This window comes from Aethalodelphis obliquidens, unplaced genomic scaffold, assembly GCF_003676395.1.
Source record: "Aethalodelphis obliquidens isolate GAN/ISIS:26980383/991018 unplaced genomic scaffold, ASM367639v1 scaffold21, whole genome shotgun sequence".
NCBI lineage: Eukaryota > Metazoa > Chordata > Mammalia > Artiodactyla > Delphinidae > Aethalodelphis > Aethalodelphis obliquidens.
Genome location: NW_020837965.1, coordinates 25,718,420 through 25,735,643, shown reverse-complemented (window position 1 = coordinate 25,735,643; position 17,224 = coordinate 25,718,420). Strand labels below are relative to the sequence as shown.

At 47.6% G+C, this 17,224-nt stretch overlaps 1 protein-coding gene and 1 non-coding gene across 2 annotated transcripts; one reads left to right on the top strand and one right to left on the bottom strand.

Moving 5' to 3' along the window:
• The first annotated feature begins 39 nt into the window (after positions 1-39).
• CINP (cyclin dependent kinase 2 interacting protein) lies at positions 40-14,555 on the top strand. Its single transcript, XM_027120626.1, has 5 exons — positions 40-135; positions 3,421-3,589; positions 6,856-6,985; positions 12,656-12,785; positions 13,710-14,555. Exons 1-5 carry the CDS (start codon positions 66-68, stop codon positions 13,910-13,912), a joined length of 702 nt encoding a protein of 233 aa, XP_026976427.1. The 5' UTR covers positions 40-65; the 3' UTR covers positions 13,913-14,555.
• Positions 5,998-6,113, bottom strand: LOC113627892 (U5 spliceosomal RNA). Its single transcript, XR_003435803.1, has one exon. It is a non-coding gene; the product is annotated as a U5 spliceosomal RNA (small nuclear RNA).
• Positions 14,556-17,224: the final 2,669 nt, after the last annotated feature.

Genomic DNA, 17,224 nt, shown 5'->3' with positions numbered 1-17,224 from the left:
GCTGGCTCCGCCGGCGGCTAGAGCGGCAGAGCCTCAGGAGGCGGTGGGCGGGACGGAAGTGACGTATGGGACTTCCGGCGTGCGTGGGCGGGGCTCCGGGTCTCTTTCCCGGGATCTCTGCAGCCAGCATGGAAGGTGCGTGAGAAGGGCAAGCTCCCCCAGGCAGGGAGGGTACCATTGTTATAGTTTGATCTTCGGGCTGAATGGCGGTCCGTCCCTTGCCCCAGCCCAGCCCGCTGGCCCCGATCAGGCTCTGCGGTCGGCCCGGCAGTCAGTTTTGCCGAGCCTCGATTTTTTCATGTGTAGAACGAGATGATGCAAAGGAGTGTTAGCAGATCCTGACACTCAAATTGTAATTGTCGTTATAAATTAGCACCAGCGGAGCACTTTCCCTGAACTCCCCTCAGAATTCCCGGGTACAGAGCTTTCTGCTTGTAATAAAAGCTATCATTCAGCGAGCACTCACTGTGCGCCAAGTCGTGTTCTAAGTACTTTAAGTGGATCAGCTCGTTTGAGGCGCACAGCGATCCCATGAAGTAACGTCAACAGGTGGGGAGTCGAGGCTCGGAGGGGATAAGTAACGTAGTCACTATGCTACTGCCCTGCCCTGTGATTGATAGCTGATCTCTTTCCCAGCTAGACTGTGAGTTTCTTGAAGTCAGAATATTGGTTTTGGTTCCTAAATATGTGCTGGGTATGGGTCAGACACGATGAATCACACGTGGTCCTCGCCCGCAAGGAGCCCCTACTGGCGGAGGGAAACCCTTAGAAGATTATAGTACAGGTGGTAAGAGCTTTTCTTCCGTTTAACACATTCTAGTCAGCACCTACTACGTGCTGAGATTATGAGAGGGACCAAGACAGTCTTAGTCCCTACTCTGGTGGAACTTAACAGTCTATCAAGGAATGTACTAGACATTAAACATGCAAATACACTACACTGGTGAGTGTCATGAATGAAGCTGAATGAAGTACAGCGTGTTCCAGATATATAGTGCAGTGAGTCCTTACCCAACCTGTGGATCTAGGAGGACTTCTTTGTGGAAGTGACTTTCTAAAAACCTACATCAGATCATGTCACTTCCCAACTCAAAGCTTACTGTTTGCTTTCCATTGACTTGGAATAAATCCAAACTTATTATCTTGGACTATAAGTTTCTAGCTGTCTGACTGTCTCCTCTCTCTCCATTTCATTCTAGCCACACTGGTCTTGTTCTTTTTTCACACTCACCAAGCTCATTCTCACCTTAGGGCCTCTGCTGTTGACTTCTCATCATTCAGGTTTCAGCCTAAATGACAACGTCTCGGGTTCACGCTAACACAAGACCGTGTTTTATTTTGTGGCACTTATGATCTAAACTGACGATCATCTAATTGTCTGTTATCCACCTCATCTTTGGAAAGTAAGTTCAATGAAAATGGTCCTGGTCTATCTAATTTAGTCACTTCAGCCTCCACAGCTGGCATAATGTAGGCACTTGGCGAATATTGGTTAGTTGTATAAGTAAAGAGTGAATGAAAAATCAATATGATATTTAAAAGAGGAGCTCCTAGGTAACGTAAGGATGGGGGCTGGTTGTCAGGGGAACCAACCATGTGATTAGAGAGTTGGAACTTTCAGTCCCACCCCACCAAAGCCCCATCTCCAACAAGGCAAGAGAGGCTGGAGGTTAAATCAGTCACCAATGGTCAGTCATTTAATCAATCCTGCCCATGTAATGAAGCCTCCATAAAAAAACAAAAGCAAAGGGTTGTGAGAGCTTCCAGGTTGGTGAACAGGTGGAGACGCAGGGAGAGTGGCACTTGGAGAGAGCTTGTCAGCTCTGTACCCCTGCCCACGTACGTTACCCTATGCATCTCTTCCATCTGGCTCTTTCTAGTAATCTAGTAAGTAAAATGTTTTCCTGAGTTTTCTGTGAGCCACTCTAGCAAATTAATCAAACCCTAGGGAGGGGGGTCTTTGGAACCTCCGACCTATAGCTGGTAGGTCAGGAGCACAGGTGACAACCTGGACTTGAGACAGATGTCTAAAGTGGAGGCGGGGGAGGAGTCTTAACAGGACTGAGTCATTAACTTGTGGAATCTGATGCTGTCTCCAGATAGATAGCGTCAGAATTGAATTTACTGCTTGGTGGCAGTGGGAAAAACACGTTGGAGAGGCCCTTGTGGTAATACATCCTATGCTGGATACTTGCCATGTGCCAGGCCCTCACACCCTCACAGCTTTACACATATGTATATGTTTTATTTGGGGATTTTTTTTGGCCGCGCTGTGTGGCGTGTGGGATCTTAGTTTCCCGACCAAGGATCGAACCTGCTCCCCCTGCAGTGGAAGCGTGGAGTCCTAACCACTGAACTGCCAAGGAACTCCTAGCTTCATATATATTATCTGATCTTCACATCAACTCTTTGTAGTAGATATATTTTATCCCCATTTTACAGATAGGCACTTTGAGGCTCTGAGAGGTTAACTAACTTAACCCAAGATTGTACAACTGGCAGTGACAGAGCTGGGATTCAAACCCAGTCATTCTGGTCTTCAGAGTCTAGACTCCAAACTATACTGCCATTGTGCGTCCTGGATTCCTTAAGGGGCCTCTCTCAGAATTTGGACCTTATCCTGTGGGCCATGAGACGCCTTTGAAGGATTCTAAGTAGAGAAGAAGAGAGGGCACAGGAGGGCTGGGAGGGCCCAAACAGCCTGAGTGGTCTGGGTGTTGCTTCCCACAGGAGCTGGGATCTGGGTGAATCCTGGGGTATGGGCAGCGTTAGCCCGAGGAAGGAAAGAGCTTTCTAGCAGAGAGAACTGCACATGCAAAGGACTTTTCAAGAGCTGCCAGTAGTTGACTTTAGCTAGAGATCGAGGGGCTTCAAGGTCGGGGTTGAGGTGAGTGTTGAGGCAGAGAAGTAGCCGGGTCCTGAAGGACTTTGGACCTCCTCCTGCATTCCTAGCGTGGAGATCATCACCGCATCTCCGGGGTTCAGCTTGTCAGTGTGTTGGAGTGGTGAGCTCTGGTGACCCACAAAGCTCTGAGCAAACGTCAGGTATCAAAGTTCCAGAGACTGGAGAACGGGCGCGGTAAGGCAGGGGCATCGGAGCCTCGCGGCGGAAAGTCACAGTTCCACCTCCTTCCCAACCTTTGAAAGTGGTCAGAGTGTTCGGGGTAAAACTTTGTGGAGCCGTTAAGCTTCGAGAGGATTTGTATATCTGGTGAGACCTAAAAACGTAAAAACAATTCTGTTTTGTCTTGTTGCAGCGACTTTCACATTCATCCACACGTCTTCATTAACACTACGTGTTTTGTTCAGTGGATGTAGTGTTGCCGATAGTTTTACGGTTGCAAATTAGAACAGTTTGGGTTTTCCCCCCAACCGTGATCATGAATTTCATAATATTATGTTTCTTTTGCTCCCTATCAGCAAAGACTCTTGGAAGTGCAACGCCCAGAAAACCTGTCTTATCTGTCAGTGCAAGGAAAATTAAGGACAATGCAGCTGATTGGCATAATTTAATCCTGAAATGGGAAACCCTCAATGATGGAGGTTTTGCTACTGCAAATAATATTGCCAACCTGAAAATCAGTTTATTGTAAGTACCTACACAGTGTGCTCTGTGTGCTTCACCCTTAATGATTGGGCAGAAATTTCATGGCAGTCTTTTAGAATGGGAAGGGTAGTCTCTAGGAACATGGATGAATTATATAAAGCGAAAAAGCAAGTGATAAAATAATGCATGCAACTATGAACTGTGTGTGTACATTTTAAATGCAAAATTATACTATAAATTGTCCATGGTTACATCTGTATATAAAATTATAAAAACGGATTGGAAGGATACAGACTCAATTCATGACACTGGTATCTTCTAGGAAGAAGTATCACTTCATAATGCTGCATTTTATTTCTGTGGTATTGTGATTTATAGTAAAAAAAAATATATGTTTCGTCTTTGTCCCTTCCTGACACACGGCTCTTAAAACCCTTATAATTTCCTTAGGGACATGAGCAATGGGAGAATCTTTAGTTAGGCTGAGATTTCTTCTTTTGTTCTCCAGTTCCTGGACTAGCTCCAGAGTGGTAAAGGGGAAAGGAGTCTCCTGTTACCATAACAAACCCCTTTCTACCACACCTGAGTTCGTGTTAATGAGGGGGCTTCTGGAAAACCCTAAGGAGGGAGGCAGTAACCACGTGACTAGAGTTGGCACTATCAGCCCCACCCCCTTACCTCACCTCTAGGGAGGTGAGAAGGGCTAGAAGTTGAATTAATCACCAATGGCCAATCATTTAATCAATCATGCCTTCATAACGAAGCCTCCGTGAAAACCTAAAAGGACGGGGGTTTGGAGAGCTTCTGGGTAGGGGAACCAGAACGCTTCCATGTGCCTGAAGGGAAATGTACCCCAGACTCCTCAGGGACAGGAGCTCCTTTGCTCAACCTTCCAGACCTTGCCTTGAGTACCTCTTGTCTACAGGTATATGAATAAAGGACACGAATAAAGGATATTGGTCTCCTTTAATATCCTCTGTAATAAACCAGTAGTCCAGAAAGTAAACTGTTTTCCTGAGTCCTGTGAGCTGGTCTAGCAAATTAATTGAACCCAAGGAGGGGGTCGTGGGAACTTCCAATTGACAGCTGGTCCGTCCTAAGCACAGGTAACAACCTGAACTTGTGATTGATGTCTGAAGTTAAGACGGGGGTAGTCTTGTGGGACAGAGCCCTTAACCTGTGGGATCTGATGCTGTCTCTGATAGATAGCATCAGGATTGCGTTACACTGTAAGACACCCAGCTGGTGTCTGGAGAACCTGAGAATTGCTTGGTGTGGAGAGGCGCCCCCCTCCCTTTGATGACCAGGTGTCGGAAGTAGAGAGGGGTATTCAGAGCAGAGGAGACACACAAGAGCATGTTTTCCCTTAGCAAGTTCTTCTAAAAAGACAAAGGAGTACAGATGGCCAACAAACACATGAAAGGATGCTCAACATCATCAATCATTAGAGAAATGCAAATCAAAACTACAATGAGATATCATCTCACACCGGTCAGAATGGCCATCATCAAAAAATCTACAAACAATAAATGCTGGAGAAGGTGTGGAGAAAAGGGAACCCTCTTGCACTGTTGGCAGGAATGTAAATTGATACAGCCACTATGGAGAGCAGTATGGAGGTTCCTTAAAAAACTACAAATAGAACTACCATACGACCCAGCAATCCCACTACTGGGCATATACCCTGAGAAAACCATAATTCAAAAAGAGTCATGTACCACAATGTTCACTGCAGCTCTATTTACAATAGCCAGGACATGGAAGCAACCTAAGTGTCCATCAACAGATGAATGGATAAAGAAGATGTGGCACATATATACAATGGAATATTACTCAGCCATAAAAAGAAACGAAATTGAGTTATTTGTAGTGAGGTGGATGGACCTAGAGACTGTCATACAGAGTGAAGTAAGTCAGAAAGAGAAAGACAAATACCATATGCTAACACATACATGGAATCTAAGAAAAAAAAATGTCATGAAGAGCCTAGGGGTAGGACGGGAATAAAGACACAGACCTACTAGAGCATGGACTTGAGGATATGGGGAGGGGGAAGGGTAAGGGTAAGCTGTGACAAAGTGAGAGAGTGGCATGCACATATATACACTACCAAATGTAAAATAGATAGCTAGTGGGAAGCAGCCGCATGGCACAGGGAGATCAGCTAGGTGGTTTGTGACCACCTAGAAGGGTGGGATAGGGAGGGTGGGAGGGAGGGAGACGCAAGAGGGAAGAGACATGGGAACATATGTATATGTATAACTGATTCACTTTGTTGTAAAGCAGAAACTAACACACCATTGTAAAGCAATTACTCCAATAAAGATGTTAAAAAAAAAAAAGACAAAGGGGTTATGGAAAAAAACTGTTGACAGTTGCCAATTCTAATTGGAAGATTTGCTTTACTGTTCTTGCACTTTCCTATATATATGTTTTTGTTTTTTTTAATCAGCTTTGCTTATGCAAGGCCTCAAAAAATTTAAGCAAGACTCAAGCTTGTTCCTACCCACGAGAATCTTTAGCAAAATGCGGAAGATATATATGATCTGAAGAGAAGCATGAGCATGGATCTATATATGTGTAGTTTTAATTTCTCAAAGTTGTAATTATATATTTGTATATCTTTGTCTACTGGCCAGAGTCTAGAGTCTTAACTTTCTGGCCTGGGTCCCTGGCTCTTCCAGTTCTTTCAAACATATCACACACGTCGGCCCTCTGCCGCCTTTTCCTGCTTAGCAAGTTCTATGAAACAGTTCTTACCTTACTGCATAAGATGCTCTCTGATATTTTCTATTCTAATGTTTAATTTTTTTCCTTAAATTTCTTTTTTTTGGCCATGCTGCACGGCATGTGGGATCTTAGTTCCCCAACCAGGGATCCAACCCATGTCCCCTGCAGCGGAAGCGCAGAGTTTTAACCACTGAACCACCAGGGAAGTCCCTAATTTTGTTCCTTAATTGTTGATCGTGGCCCCGCTAGATTTATTTCAGGTGCTGTGGGTCACAGCCTTCCGTTTACAAAACGCATTCCTAGCTGGTGGACTCTGAGGAAATGATCCGTGTCTTACCCCCTTAGGATGCCACAGGGCTGGATTGAATTGACTTGTTCTAGGGCAGAATTGAGTAGCGGATGGACATGTTCGTTGTATATATAAATAACATGTAAATGTGATGACGTGAAACGACGCCAATGGAAAAAGTCGATGATGACATAAGTACATGGATATTGAGTTTTCGAGGGTTCATCACAACGAAATGAAGCGAGCCTGTGGAGTGTATTTTGTTCCCACTCTTTTCCATCTTGTCCAGGAGCAAAGACACGATAGGATTAGAGAGCAGCAGCCTGGCTTCTGATGAAAATGCAGAAAAGGAGCACCCAGAATACAGCAGGGAGCTCGAGATGCTGTGCGAGGGGCTGCAGACCACCCTGGATGCTTTGGTAAGGTGCAGGGATCCTCGGGTGTCGCGTGTGCACAAGCACCTTGCAGCATTCCACGTGGTTGGTCGTGCTTTCCTTCACCAAGCTTTCGTTTTTCCTTCCTCAACCTCCTCCATTGGTCTTTCTCGCTCTACGTGTCCCATAAATCTTGTTTCCCAAGAGGCTGTCCTAGACCTTGGTTCTTTTGGTTCTGCATGTTGCCAGGGCAATTTCACCCACTCCCAGGCTCCACAGGAAGTATGTCAGGCTTTGGGGACCCGGCAGGCACTCTCACCTCTACTCATCGACAGTACAGAGGCGAGTGGGTGCGGCTGTGTTCCCATAAAACTCTATTTATGGATGCTGAACTTTGCATTTCAGATAATTTTCACGTGTCACAAAATATTCTGCTTTTGATTTTTTTTTTTCAACCACTTAAAAATGTAAAACCCATTCTTAGCTCAAGGGACACACAGAAATAGGCTTTGAGCTGCATTGGGCCTGTGAGCCTTGATCTCGCACATAAGAGATGCTCTTATATGTTTGTTTAAAGTCTGGATGTCAGTACCCACCATGCTGGCCACCACATGTGCACGAAACACCTCATCTCAACCAGACACAGGGATAAGGTTTTGCACATCTTTGAACTAACTAACTAAAGCTTCCCACAAACATAGAAAGTCTGTATAGTTTAACCTTTCTTGATGGAAATGTTTCTAATGTTTTACATGCTTCCTTGCCTTTTTAAACAGAATATGTCAAATATAATTGTATTTCTTCAAGATACCACTTATTCAAAGTTAGGGTTCCACGTATTATGAGGCAGACGATAGGTTTAAGAGTTTTTCAGGAAAGAAGCACTGCCCTTTTAAACATCGCATCCATTGTAAGATGTAATGGTTTCTGAAACATTAAAATGAGAAAAATAAACAGTGCATTGAGAACATTTTGGTGAGTTAGCCTTTTGTTTGCTTGAAATGCAATATTGTCTTCAAGATATCTTGCCCTGTATGGGGCTATTTGTCTCCTCTAAATAAATGATTAGGTTTTTGTAGTTGTCCCGTCTGTTTTGTGATGCTGCCTGTGGGTTGTGCTGTGATAAGGAACACTTGCCCCCCCGCCCAGGCTCTCCACCTGGTGCTCAGGCAGGAACAAGACAGGCCTGGGTCATCAGTCACTTTGGTTTAAGCCCCACTCACGGGAAGGCTGGAGGATAAGGTGTGTGAGCTTGGTGTTTTCTTTGTTTTATCTCCAGGTTCACAGCTGTGTCTCCAGTAGTTGAGTTCTAGACCTAGACTTCTGGACCAGTAGAGAATTAACACAGGCAGAGTAATCAATCGAAATTTCCAGAATGACCCAATTGAAAACTGACCACATGTATGTTTTTTCCCCAGATTAACCCATTTGATTATGGCAAGTGGTTTTGTTTGGACCAAGCATGGGCACACATATTGTTTGAAAGAGAAGAAACTGAATGGCTAAGTTCCTATATTGAAATATTTTATTTATTTATTTCCTGGTCACACTTAGCTTTTTTTTTAATTTATTTATTTATTTATTTATTTTTGGCTGCTTTGGGTCTTTGTTGCTGCGCACAGGCTTTCTCTAGTTGCGGCGAGTGGGGGCTACTCTTCCTTGTGGTGCGTGGGCCTCTCATTGCAGTGGCTTCTCTTGTTGCAGAGCATGGGCTCTAGGCGCGCGGGCTTCAGTAGTTGTGGCACGCGGGCTCAGTAGTTGTGGCTCATGGGCTCTAGAGCACAGGCTCAATAGTTGTGGCACACGGGCTTAGTTGCTCCGTGGCATGTGGGATCTTTCTGGACCAGGGCTCGAGCCCGTGTCCCCTGCATTGGCAGACGGATTCTTAACAACTGCGCCACCAGGGAGGTCCCACACTTAGCTTTTAATTGTCAGTTTTTGTTGTTGTTGTTTCACTGAAGTATAGTTGATTTCCAATGTTGTGTTTCTGGTGTACAGCAAAGTGATTCAGTTAGACATATAAATACATATTCTTTCTCATATCCTTTTCCATTATGGTTTGTTACGGGATGTTGAATATAGTTCCCTGTGTACACTGAAATACTTTAAATAGCCAACAAAGGTAAACACACGATGCTGGGCTCGGTCATTTGTTGTTAGATGTGGCAACACTCCCACCAGAACCTCTTCATCCTTGACCTTCCATCTTCCTTTCTGGCATAAAACACTTCACAGAGGGCTTCCCCGGTGGCGCAGTGGTTGAGAGTGTGCCTGCCGTTGCAGGGGACACGGGTTCGTGCCCCGGTCCGGGAAGATCCCACATGCCGCGGAGCGGCTGGGCCCGTGAGCCATGGCCGCTGAGCCTGCGCGTCTGGAGCCTGTGCGTCCGGAGCCTGTGCTCTGCAATGGGAGAGGCCACAACAGTGAAAGGCCCGCGTACCGCAAAAAAAAAAAAAAACATTCCACAGAATCCCCAAACTGGGTTAAAATGAGAAACACTTTTGACATATACTAATGTGACTTTTATAAAATGTGAAAACCCTGGGAAGGATTTTGTTTCTAAATGCCATTTGGCTTTCTTTAGTTCACAAGTCCACATTTATAACTCTGTACCTATGCACACCTCGTTAGGGAAGAGCGCCTGCGCAGGACGAGGGGGAAGAGGTATATTGCCTTCCATTTCAGGCATGTCAGGAATGACTGACTGGTTTTACTTGTCCATCCTTGGTTCTCCCCATTCTTAAGTGGCTGTCTGGTACCACGGGACCCCTTCCTCAGTCCTACTGACCCGCACGGAGGAGGGACGGCCTGGGAGGATGTTAGGAGGTAGAGTCAAGGTCCAGAACATCCAGCCAGTGGCTTGATGGACTGAGCAGTAACAGGTGACACGTCCTGGCCCTGGTCCCTCTACCCACAGCACGGGTCCAGGGTGAGGGGGTGTGGCCTGGCAGGCCAGCTGAAAGTGGCTGCAAGGTTTTAGGTGACTGCGTGCCCATAGTGACCTGCGTTCCCAAGGTCTTCAGACAAAGCCTGGGCTGACCACGGGTGCTAGTTGTCAGGCCCCAAAGTTCTGCTCCAGTGAATTTATTCTATTTTAAAGTGGTTTGAGGGACTTCCCTCGCAGTCCAGTGGTTAAGACTCTGCACTTTCACTGCCGGGGGTCTGGGTTCGATCCCTGGTCAGGGAACTAAGATCCCACAAGCGGTACAGCGCGGCCAAAATATAAAGTAAAATAAAGTGATTTGAGAATTAGTTCACATTCTTAGGTTCAAAACCAATGTTGATCCTTAAGGATATTGATATTATTTTTCCTATTTTCCTCCATCCTTTAGAGAGAATGGTTTCCCGAACTTGACTTTGTCTTGAATCTGAAATTGGTAGAGGGTGGAGGCACCCTTGTCCCTAAGCTGGACGAACATCTCGAGGTGTGGGCTGTTGGCTTTGGGAGGGGACGTGGAGCTGAGAGCGTGTCCAGCTGCTGTCACTTTAGGGCTGCACGTGCGTGAGACTTTGGTATCGTCACTGATGAATGAGCCCCAGAATGCGGCTGGCACCTCTGGCCCGGTGGTGTCAAGCCTCCAGGATCTTCTTGGCTCTCCTGACCTTTATCAGCTTTTCTTAGCATTAGGTGGAGCTGCTGCAGGACACAGAGGAGAGAGCTCAGGATTGGGTGTCAAGAGACTTGGGGTCGGAAAGCGTGTTATCAAGTCCTGGCCTCGTGCTTCCCTAGCTCAGCAACCTAGAGAATTTTCCCACCTGTGGTACGGAAATGATGAGTCCTGCCTCTTGGGGTTGGGTCAAGTGACATATCGAACCTGGAAAGATTTGGGAAAAGAAGTCTAGTCCTTTAAAAATTAATGTTCGCTAAATTCAGTGCACGCCTCTTCAGATGTAACTGGAGGGTGGTTGAAGGACTAAGTGCAAGGAATTAAGATTTTGACGATTTATGTATCTTTGCTTATACCCCCTGGGTACATAAAGCTAACTCCATACTTAGGACCTAGACTTGTGGTCTTAGTAGACCCATGCTACTGATATCTGGAATCTCTGTTACTTCACCCATTTGTTTTACTTAACAAACCCTTACGTAGCTCTGACCAGGTGCTCCACAAGTACTAACGTAGTCCCCCGACACCCCGTGGAAGCAGCCACTTTGTGCCGCAGCACAGAGCCTGGCGTACGCTGAGGCACCGTCCACGTCACGTCCTCACCACTTCCTTCCTGCGTGAAGTATGTAGGGCTGCCTTTCGTTATTACCATTTTATAAACAAGGAAACAAGCCTCAAAGAGGTTTCAGTAAACTGGAAACAGAGCAGGACCCTGTGGGGCTCCTGGGCACGGAAGCCTTTCCGTCCCCCGTTTCTTGTTTGTAGACAAGACTCCAGCCTCCATGACCTTCCCTGAGTTCCAAAGGGCAGCTTCAGACAGTTGCTGAGCAAAGCAAGAGCAGCCAAGAAACCACCTGAGGCGAGATTAAAGGGACCCGAGAAGCTCATCAAGATTAGGAGAGGGGCTTCCCTGGTGGCGCAGTGGTTGAGAGTCCGCCTGCCAATGCAGGGGACGTGGGTTCATGCCCCGGTCCGGGAAAATCCCGCATGCCGCGGAGCGGCTGGGCCCGTGAGCCATGGCCACTGAGCCTGCGCGTCCGGAGCCTGTGCTCCGCAACAGGAGAGGCCACAACAGTGAGAGGCCCGCGTACCGGGGGGAAAAAAAAGAAAAGATTAGGAGAGGACCATTGGTGAGACCAGATTAAAGGAGTGCAGGCCCCACACACACTCGAATCTTATCAGCAACCCCACCCTTGAACTGTTGCTATAAAACCCCTCATCAGATCCTCCCGTGTTGGGGACACATAGTTTTTCAGGGCAGGAGCCCGCTGTGTCCCCCTTTGCCTGGCAAAGCAATAAAGCTATTCTTTTCTGCTTCACCCAAAACTCTGTCTCCAAGATTTGACTCGACACTGGTGCACAGAGGCCGAGCTTTTGGCATTAAACTCAAAGGCAGTTCATAAGAGTCAGAAATGAGGGACTTCCCTGGTTGGTGCAGTGGTTAAGAATCCGCCTGCCAAGGCAGGGGACACGGGTTTGATCCCTGGTGTCCAGGAAGATCCCACATGCCACGGAGCAACTAAGCCCGTGAGCCACAACTACTGAGCCTGCGCTGTAGAGCCCGCGAGCCACAACTACAGAGCCGGTGCACCTAGAGCCCGTGCTCCACAACAAGAGAAGCAACTGCAATGAGCAGTCCGCGCACGGCAATGAAGAGTAGCCCCCACGCGCAGCCACGAAGACCCAGTGCAGCCAAAGATTAATTAATTAATTAATTTTTTAAAAAAGAGTCAGAAATGAGCTCATTTAATGCCCCTTCTCCTCTCATTCCATAAAAGCGAGAGCCTGCCTTGCCACCCCTCCAGGTCTTTGGTGCTAAAAAATTAGTGATGTTCGGAAAACTTAATGAAGTGGGACCCAGCAAGCTTCCTCTTCTCCAGCACTGGAGATGTGGGCTTTATTACTGAAGTCATCCAAATTAGTGAAATCGTAGCAACTGTCAGTCTCCTTCTCCCTGGAAATTTGCTGCACATGGAGTTAATATTGTTGATCACTGGACTTACGATCTCAGCAGACTTACATTTCTTAGCTTTGAAATCTTAGAGTTATTGAATCTAAGAGAGGATTTCAAATAATAATCTCATATTCTAAATTAATATCTTTTCAGGCCAAAATACAGATGAAAATGGAAAAGCTGTCTTCCACTACCAAGGGGATTTGTGAACTAGAAGATTACCATTATGGGGAGGAGAGAAAACGGCCCCCCCTGTTCCACACGTGGCCCACAGCCTATTTTTGTAAGTAGTTCTTCCTGCGTTGATTTTCAAGGGTAGGTTATGAGAGCATTTGGTGTCATTTAGATCTGGCCCTCTAAGAAGCTGACAGGCTTTGAAATTCAATTGAAGAGGATCCATTGGGAAGGAAGGAGATGAGGACATCTTAGAGGAGTGTTTCTTCTTGCCTTTAATTACCCACTAATCAGCAAAGAATATTAAATGTAATTAGAGACCCATGAAGCAAGTTGCCATTATTAGCCCTTTAAGGCCAACGGGTAGAATGCACTTTGCCTCCTCTGTAGAGGCAGAAATCTCGTTTTTGTTTTTCAAGAAGGATGGGTTTTTGCTTTGTTTTATTTAAAAAGTACATGGCGGGGGGGTGGGGGTCACTTCAGCCCACCCCATGGAAGAGGACCGCTGGGAAAACAAACTCCATTACATAACTAAGCTGTGAGGTAAGGGCTGTGTTTTTGCTTTATTAGTTTAAAAGAAGGACTAAGCTATTTGATGTTGCTTTGAGGCTTAAATAAGGGAGAAAATCACCTCACGTAACGTGTTTATTGAACATTGTCAGTTTGAGGTCAATCTGCTATGTATAATGATTGCCAGTTCCTAAGAGTCGAGTGGAAAGGTAACAGGTACTTTTTAATTTCATGACACTTATTTACCATGTTATCTGATTCTAATCTGCACTGGCTGGAGCCCTTCTTCCTCTTGTGCTGTCGCTGACTCTAGCTTTTAAGGAGGAGCTTTGCAAAGTCCCTGGCTGTCCAGTGGTTAAGACTCAGTGCTTTCACTTCAGAGGGTGCGGGTTCCATCCCTGGTCTGGGAATTAAGGTCCCGCAAGCTGTGCGGTGTGGCCAAAAAAAAAAAGTGGCGGGTCGTCCCTAGTCAAGGGTACCCCCTTGAATGCCACTGTTCAAGGACGGCTCGCGTTCCTTTCAGACGAGGTCTCCCGCAAGCTCTCTGACATGTACGGCCGGGAGCTCCGCCTGAAGCGCACCATCGTGGAGCAGCTGGCGCACACGGCCGACCGTGACCTGGCCCTGAGCTACCTGTCCATGTGGCTGCACCAGCCCTACGTGGAGGGCGACAGCAGGCTGCTTCTGGAAAGCATGCTGCTTGAAACCGGGCACCGAGCGCTGTGACCTCCCAGTGCGGCTCCGCGCTCCTCCGGGCTCTGGACCTCAGCTTCTGCAGCTCCCACGGCGGACTGTCTTTCGGGTGGGCCCTGTGCCGCACCCTGATCACGCCCCTGCCGCACCCCGGGATCACGGCCCCTGCCTTACGCCGGGGTCACGGCCCCTGCCGCACCCCGGGATCACGGCCCCTGCCACACCCCGGGATCATGGCCCCTGCCTCACCCCAATCACAGCCCCTGCCTTATGCCGGGGTCACGGCCCCTGCCGCACCCCGGGATCACGCCCCTGCCGCACCCCGGGATCATGGCCCCTGCCTCACCCCAATCACGGCCCCTGCCTTATGCCGGGGTCACAGCCCCTGCCGCACCCCGGGATCATGGCCCCTGCCGCACCCCGGGATCACAGCCCCTGCCTCACCCCAATCACGGCCCCTGCCGCACCCCGGGGTCACGGCCCCTGTCGCAACCTGGGATCTCACCTGTGCTCTGGCTCAGCCACCCACTGACCTTAGGATCTTCCAGACCTGATCATTTCACCAGCTCTCTGCGGTTATCGCTGCTGCCTGCCGTCCACCACTCAGCGTCATCTGCACCTACTGTGAATTTGTCACTATGAAGACTTCTGCCCGAAATAAATGAATTCCTCAACAGAATGACTAAGTGATCTTGTTTTTGTAAATTAGGTGTATTTTACATAGATTACATTTACTTAGAAAATCCCTGGTTTAATATTTTTGCGTATTGTTTAAACTGTGGGACCGTATTAGTTTTGTAATCACAACTAACCTTTAAAGTACCGTAGAGTCACTGAGCAAAGACCAGCATCATGGAAATGAAAACTGGCTACCAAAACATTACCCCTATTTTTGTACTGAGGCTGCGACAGGCCAAGTGAAGTGTCTTCCATGTCATTCTCTGGGCATAAATCCTATAGTTTGGCAATATTTGCAACCAGATATCCAGGGTCAGTCCTGCCATTGCTCCCCAGAAACAGAAATCTAAGAAACTTCATGCTGTGTGATACAGGTTGTAGCCTCATGAAACTGAACTTCTAGCATCCCAGGCAAAGAAAGAAAATATTCCCAAAATAAAAGACTTTATATATGATGGGAATGTGTTTTGAGCGAAAGGATATCTCACTGTGTAAGTTGGCATAGCCAAAGCATTTAAAGGCAACATGTCTTAGAATTTCTCTTTCCTTTGCAGTATTTATTAAAATCTAACCATCAGAAAAGCAGCCTGTCAGATGTCCTGCTGTCTGGAAACCGCCTGGTCAGCATTCGGCAAAAGTGGCACCCTGCCCCCTGCGTCCTGCGGCTTAGACAGCAGGCTGCAGTCCTGAGCCAGACAGGCAGGACGGGGCCCTCCGAGGCACGAGGTCAGTTTTATGTTTGGGGTGGGGTGTGGTTACTTAAAGAACAAATGCTCTTCAGAGGAGACCCTGAAGAATTTCTAGCCCTTTCTAGGACATTTCCTGTGTTCGTGATGCCTCGTCCTCGGACACCCAGGTTGCCCAGAAGAACTAATGGAAACGATCAGTGCTGCTGATGCCAAAACCCCACCTCTGTGCACTAGCACTGAACTGAATCTCAGAGACAGAGTTTGGGGTGAAGAAGAAAAGAATAGCTTTATTGCTTTGCCAGGCAAAGGGGGCAACAGTGGGCTAATGCCCTCAAAACTGTGTGTCCCAACCTGGGGTGGGCTGCTGGTAAGGATGAGAGTGTGTGCAGGCCCCCGTTCCTTCAGTCCAAATATCTGGCATCCTCGAGCTGTGGCCTCTCTGGAATAGAGTGCTTCGTCAGGTAGTTAACGTCTTCTATTTGTTGGGGGTTTTAGCTCTGCAGAAGAGCTCCAAGGTATTGTTCTGTGTATCCCTTGAGGAGGAACCAGGACCCTGCCCTAAGGCTGCACTATTGTTTCTTGACTACTCCTCTTGTCTCTGCATCCCCTCCGTTCCCTGATTAGCGGCTGTTTGAACCTGCCCTTTGGAACTCGGGGAAGGCCATGGAAGCTGAATGAAACCAATCTCCTACAAACAAGAAATGGGTGACATGGAAGGACTTGTGCCCAGGAGTCCCACAGGGTCCTGCTCCGTTTCACTGCAAAGGACAAACAAGTGAATGAGCCAGGTGTCCAGTGGCATTAGCCCAGGGGTCCCTCACACAGCAGAAGAGGCATCAGATTGATGGAAGAGCTCTCGGCTGTTGAGTTTGCTGAGTTCCAAAGTCATTACACAACTATAGGACAATTTCTATCTGAAAGGAACAATGAAGCCATTGGAGAACCCATATTAGACTTCTAAGCATAGTGGATTGATCACCAGATATCTCCTCTGCCTCTGGAAATCTTGCAAAATAGACAGTAAAGAAATATTAACAGGTAGAATCCACAAAAACAGAACTGGGATGGGGAAGCAGTTCAAGATGAATTCACGATAAGTACATTTAATGAAAACTAAAAAAAAAAATTCCCTCCCTCTCTCTTTCCAGGAAACACAAAAGCTTAGACAAACCATGAAAGGAATCACAAGGTACCGAACACAGCACAGCTGTGAACAACAGTGATAATGTGACCTCTGTTGATCAACCACTCACGCCATTCACCAAATATTCCCAGACTCCTGCCTTCCCGGCCCATGGAAAGCCTGCACTTCAGTGCCCTTGGGCTTGGGTGAGACCATGTGGCCACCGAAGTGCCTCTCGTGGTGGGTCTAACCTCTCCCGAAGCTCTCTCCCTCTGGTGGCGTCACCAGCAGTGCTTGAGATGTGGCTGCCCCTGCTGGGTCCCCTGCGACCTCTGAGTGACATGACTTGTGAGCAGGAGACGCACACCCCTTTGTTGTTTTATCAGAGCTGCTACTACCACCTCTCCAGACTGACCCGAAGCAATTTTAACCACTCTAGGGGGAGGCGTTTGGCGGGTCCTCCTTTGGTGTTGATTCTCTGCTTCATTTAAGTGTTACCTGGCTATGGCTACCAGTTTAGGAGGAGGTTTCAGAGCCTTTTTTGCAGCAAGGTGTGGCCAAGGACCAACGAGATGTGAGCAGAGGCCTTGTGTGCATCTCTCAGATCGCCACCCTCACAGGCTCCTCTCTCCGGGGGATGGAGCAGACACACGGGGCAGCAAGCCTTCTGAGACCTCTGGGAAGAGGGCCACCCTAGGTGCGGAAGCGACCTGGGTCTAGACCACCTCTGGAGCAGAGCCACTCAACTTCCTGAATGCCCACCGGCTCACATTTTTACTTGAGAGGTGCTGTGCTCTGGATGTGTCCCCCCAGGTTCGCGTGTTGAAGTCCTAACCCCCACGCTCCAGGCCCCCA